Source organism: Hordeum vulgare, chromosome 2H, assembly GCF_904849725.1.
Source record: "Hordeum vulgare subsp. vulgare chromosome 2H, MorexV3_pseudomolecules_assembly, whole genome shotgun sequence".
Classification (NCBI taxonomy): domain Eukaryota; kingdom Viridiplantae; phylum Streptophyta; class Magnoliopsida; order Poales; family Poaceae; genus Hordeum; species Hordeum vulgare.
The window spans coordinates 1,071,563-1,076,209 of NC_058519.1; the positions used below are offsets into that span (position 1 = coordinate 1,071,563).

Consider the following 4,647-nt stretch of genomic DNA (forward strand, 5'->3'; position numbering starts at 1 on the left):
CCTTTTATATGGGTCCCGATAACGCCGACACGTGTGGACTTTAAGGGGTGTTGCCACGTCTGCGTGTGGGCAAAACAGCTAACGGCCACACGTCCGGCCTCCTGCCTCGCGACCCGCACATCCGGCCTGCCACCTCGAGGTCCCACGTGCCCCGCATGACAGCTCCTCTCAGTTGCCATGTAACATTGGGAAAACATTGCAACTGACAGGCATGTGGGCACGGTCAATTCCACTCAGTTGCCATGTAACACTCGGAAGACATGACAAATGACAGGCATGCGGGCACGGCCAGTTCCACTCAGTTGCCATGTAACACTAGGAAGACATGGCAACTGACAGGCGTGCGGGCACGTTCAATTTCACTCAGTTGCCATGTAACACTCGAAAGACATGGCAACTGACAGGCGTGCGGGCACGTTCAATTTCACTCAGTTGCCATGTAACACTCGAAAGACATGGCAACTGACACGCATGCGGACACGACAGTGCCACTCAGTTGCCAAGGGGAAGACATGACAACTGACAGGCATGTGGGCACGACAGTTCATCTCGGTTGCCATGTAACACTGGGAAGACATGACAACTGACAGGCATGTGGGCATGGTCAATTCCATTCAGTTGCCATGTAACACTAGGAAGACATGGCAATAGACAGGCATACGGACGTGTGGGCGCGTCGTCATTTTCACCACACGTCGGGTTGGCAGTCGCGTGTCGGCGTGCGTGAAATAAGCGTGTGGGCGAACTCCTTAACGCCCACACATCAGCCCCTTCCTACGTGGCAAAAAACTGATAAAAATGCCAAGATTAGTACAAACCACAAACGGATGCAGATACATACATACGTGTGGGCGGTTTGCAGGCCAATAACAGGAAAGCACAAGAGCAAAAATAAAATTACAAGCTAATAACAGGAGAGCCACCCGCTACGCAGAAGGTCTCTAGCAACCACAGAGGTTGCTTATTGTTTGGAAGTTGCTTATTGTACTTTGATATGGTTGCCAATGGACGACATAGAAAGAAGTATATTTACAGCACCGAACAAGATGGGGAACGGATTGACGGCCAGGATGAATTAAAAGAGTTCATAAACTATGTACTCCTATATATATAAGTCTCTGTTCGAACTACACATGAACATTTTAGGAAGTGCACATAAAAGTATTTTTTTGAAAAATCGTATCATAATATTCACGAATAAGGTCCTACTATTAATAGAATATTTATTCATGGACCGGACCTCCTCATCTCTTAATAACACGTGAAAATGTTCTAGATAGATGTTCACCTTCCATCATAAAAGAAATCACTCACAGAAATGCAGCATTATTCACCAGACATCAGTTGCCGACGGTGCATGTGCGAGCTTGTCCAGCTCCGCGAGCAACGCGGCGGCGTGCTCTTCCCTGACGCACTGCGTCAGCAGCCGCTCGCCGTGGTCCGCCGTGGCCCTGCAGGAGAGGAACGCCATGCACCCCGGCACCGTCGACTGCTGCCACCGCCCCACCACCCTCGCCGGGGCGCCGGCGCCGAAGTCGGCGCGGTCGAAGCCGATGTTCCGCCAGCTAGTGACCATGAGCGCGTTGTACCCGAACGTGGCAGCCATCTCCTGCTCCCCCATGTCCTCCACCGCGCCGCCGCCAGCGCCCAAGGTGCGCAGCAGATCCGGGACACGGTCCTTAGCACGTTTGATCAGGTCGACCACCTCGTTCATGCCGCCATCCCCGGCGCCGGCCACCTCTCCGGTCGTGGCGAACGCGAGCTGCGCCACCGCGCAGTTTCCGTAGTACCCTGCCGCCGCGCCGACGTGCTTGCGCACGTTCACGAAGAAGGCCAGCGGCGCCGGTGTGGACATGTCGTAGTCCGGGTAATCGCCGATGATGGCGCGGGTGCGGCACCGCCAGAGCACCGCGACCGCCGCCTCGAACGTCGTGCAGTACCCGCCGTCGCTGGAGTGGGCGGCCTTGTACTCGGACTTGATGCGGTTGATGAGCATGACCGGGACGGTGACGTCCAGGTAGACGAGGCCCATGCCTCCGCGGTCCAGCATCAGCCACTGCTTCGCGGCGACCACCGGCGGCGAGAGCAGCGGCAGGGAGACCGCGCGGCCGTCCCTGACGGGTGCAACGGATGGCCCCAAGACATCATCGGCTTCAGCGCGGGCGAGCTCGCCAACGGCCTGCAGGAACTGCGCCATGCCGTCGCCGTCCGCCAGCGTGTGGTTCCACGTGACGCCGACGGTGAACCCGCCGCAGGCGAACTCGGTGACCTGCATCAGCAGCAGCGGGTCGGTGCGCCGGCAGCCCTCCGCCCCCGCCGGGTACGACACCGCTAGGTCATCCAGGAGGGACGTGGAGAAAGGCGCGTCGAGGAGCCCGTGGTCCTCCAGGGCGTAGCCCGCCGACGCGGCCACAAAGGGCACACCCTCGCCGGTGCACGCGACGTGGAGGAGACCGCCGTCCTCGCCGTTCTCGGCGGCGAGGCGGCCGGCGACTGGCTGGTAGTGGACGAGCGCCCGGGAGAGGCCCTTCTTGACGGCCTCCACGGGCTGGTGCACGGGGCCGTCGAAGATGAGGAGCGCGGCGACCTGGAAGCCCACGTAGCTGCTGTCCCACGAGGAGAGCTGCACCACTTGCGTCGCCGACGTCTTCCCCGGTGCCGGCTCGGTGGACGGCCGTACCATCACCGGCGGGCACTTGCTCACGGCGAAGCTCATCTTGATGTGCTGTCCTGTGGAGTCTTGTAAAGCAGGTGGAGTGTGTTGTGTGTATGGTGTAGTGGGACTATATGGTGTATGTATCGGTGCAAGGTTAATCCTGTGGTTGGGTACTGCAAGGAGAGTGCATGTTTATTTCCTACCTATGCAAATTTAAGACAGGTAATTTGGAAGGAAGGGAGTATTTATTTATCTTGAACGTACTTGCCCTAGAGCCGTATCTAGACAAATCATTCTGAAACCACAACATGTTCAAATATCTTCCTACCCAGGAACGAAGCCAACATGCAAGCGCGGGGGTGCAAATTTGTTTATGGAGGGGGCAGAGTTCATATAAAGTAAAAGAATAGGTACAACAACCATTATTACTGTAGAAAAATTAATTTGTTAGGGGGGTCTAGCCCCTCCCCCCTGTCCCCCCTAGAATCGTCCCTTTCCTACCTATCCAAATTTAAGACAAGTAGTTTGGAACGAAGCTAGTATATATTTACTTACCTTGAACGTACAAGGCGAGAGGTCTGCCCATTTTCATTATGATAGGATAAACAAAACACAAAGTGACCTGATTTATAAGTTACAAAAAAAAATGTGACCTGATTTATAAGGAAACTAGACAAACACCATAAAGAAGAAAAACACAACCCCATCGAATTTTGGGGTAATAATCACATCCACTCTGCTTTAGCATGGCCCAATGATAATAAGGGAAGTGCTCTTCGACAATGTCTCCATGGACGCCCTCATTGGTGGCAATGACCCCCGTCCAGTCCAAAGCTTTTGACAGGGCTAGAGCCGAGACTTTGCCAAACATTAACAGACCTCTTGGAGGAAGCCTAACCACACTGTGAACTTGTGAGATAGAGCCGAGACTTTGCTCAACATTCCTCGGCGACGAACGAAACCAAACGAATTAAACACACCACCATGGAGGAAAGTTTGAATTCAAGTTGGCGCCCACACACCACACACCCTCAAAAATGCTACACCTACGTAAGAATTTAACGTAAACTTACGTTCTTTCCTCCTTCAACCAATCACCCTCCCCATGATTCTCACCGGATGGGCCTGTTCCTTTTCCTCTTCCAACCAACACATGCCACATCATCACGTACGTAAGTTTACGTTAACAACTTACGTGGATGTAGCAAAACTGACACACCCTCGGCGACGAACCAAACGAAACAAGGATGTGGTCAATTGGCTACCCAAGGATCTGTTTGTATTTTTCTGTTATTCTGGGGTGTGTTGGATCACTGGCTCTTTGCAATCTAGCCCTACAGTTCATTTCGCAAGAAAAAAGCTTATGATTTTCATTTGATTTTGGAAAAGATTATGTTGGATTTACTTTTGTCGGAACGAAACAATTTTTTGTGCAAACTCAATCCAGTCAAAATGAAGGTCCAATGCGTATGACTTTGCAACCATACGTTCCTTTTTTTCCATGCGAATCAAGGAGATAGGCCTAGTATCCTATACATATATATTAGCAAGTCATGCATTTCAGTCATAAGATTTTTTTATTTTTTTTGAGTTAAGTATTATGTTGCCATCTAGCGTATGTGTCGCAGATCTTTGGAGCATAACCGAGTTGTTCATGGTGCACATTTTATTACAAAATGACACATGGTTTAATGGTTAATTACAATGTAATTCTTGAACATTCTTACACTTGATTTTTCTCTAGTGTAAGTTACTTTTCAAGCTCATATGAATTGAACAATTTTAACAGATTCCCACCGTGAATCTTGATCTTGTAGAATCCTATGGTTTTATGATCGGCCATAGTCCCACCGTGAATCTTGATCTTGTAGGAGCCATGTAGAGTCGTGACTCCACCGTGGAGTATGTATATATGTCTAGTTCTACCACCTTCTTGAGCGATTGATCCATTAAATTGTGACATGATACAATGCCAAACTCCAGAGTTATTT

At 51.3% G+C, this 4,647-nt stretch overlaps 1 protein-coding gene across 1 annotated transcript; it reads right to left on the minus strand.

Annotated features, from left to right (window-relative positions):
* Positions 1-1,185: 1,185 nt before the first annotated feature.
* On the minus strand, positions 1,186-2,882 carry LOC123429000 (acyl transferase 15-like). Its single transcript, XM_045113070.1, has one exon. It carries the CDS (start codon positions 2,714-2,716, stop codon positions 1,331-1,333), a length of 1,386 nt encoding a protein of 461 aa, XP_044969005.1. The 5' UTR covers positions 2,717-2,882; the 3' UTR covers positions 1,186-1,330.
* Positions 2,883-4,647: the final 1,765 nt, after the last annotated feature.

Excerpts from the sequence above, each read along its gene's own strand:
- LOC123429000 (XM_045113070.1), bottom strand. The coding sequence starts at position 2,716 with ATGAGCTTCGCCGTGAGCAAGTGCCCGCCGGTGATGGTACGGCCGTCC.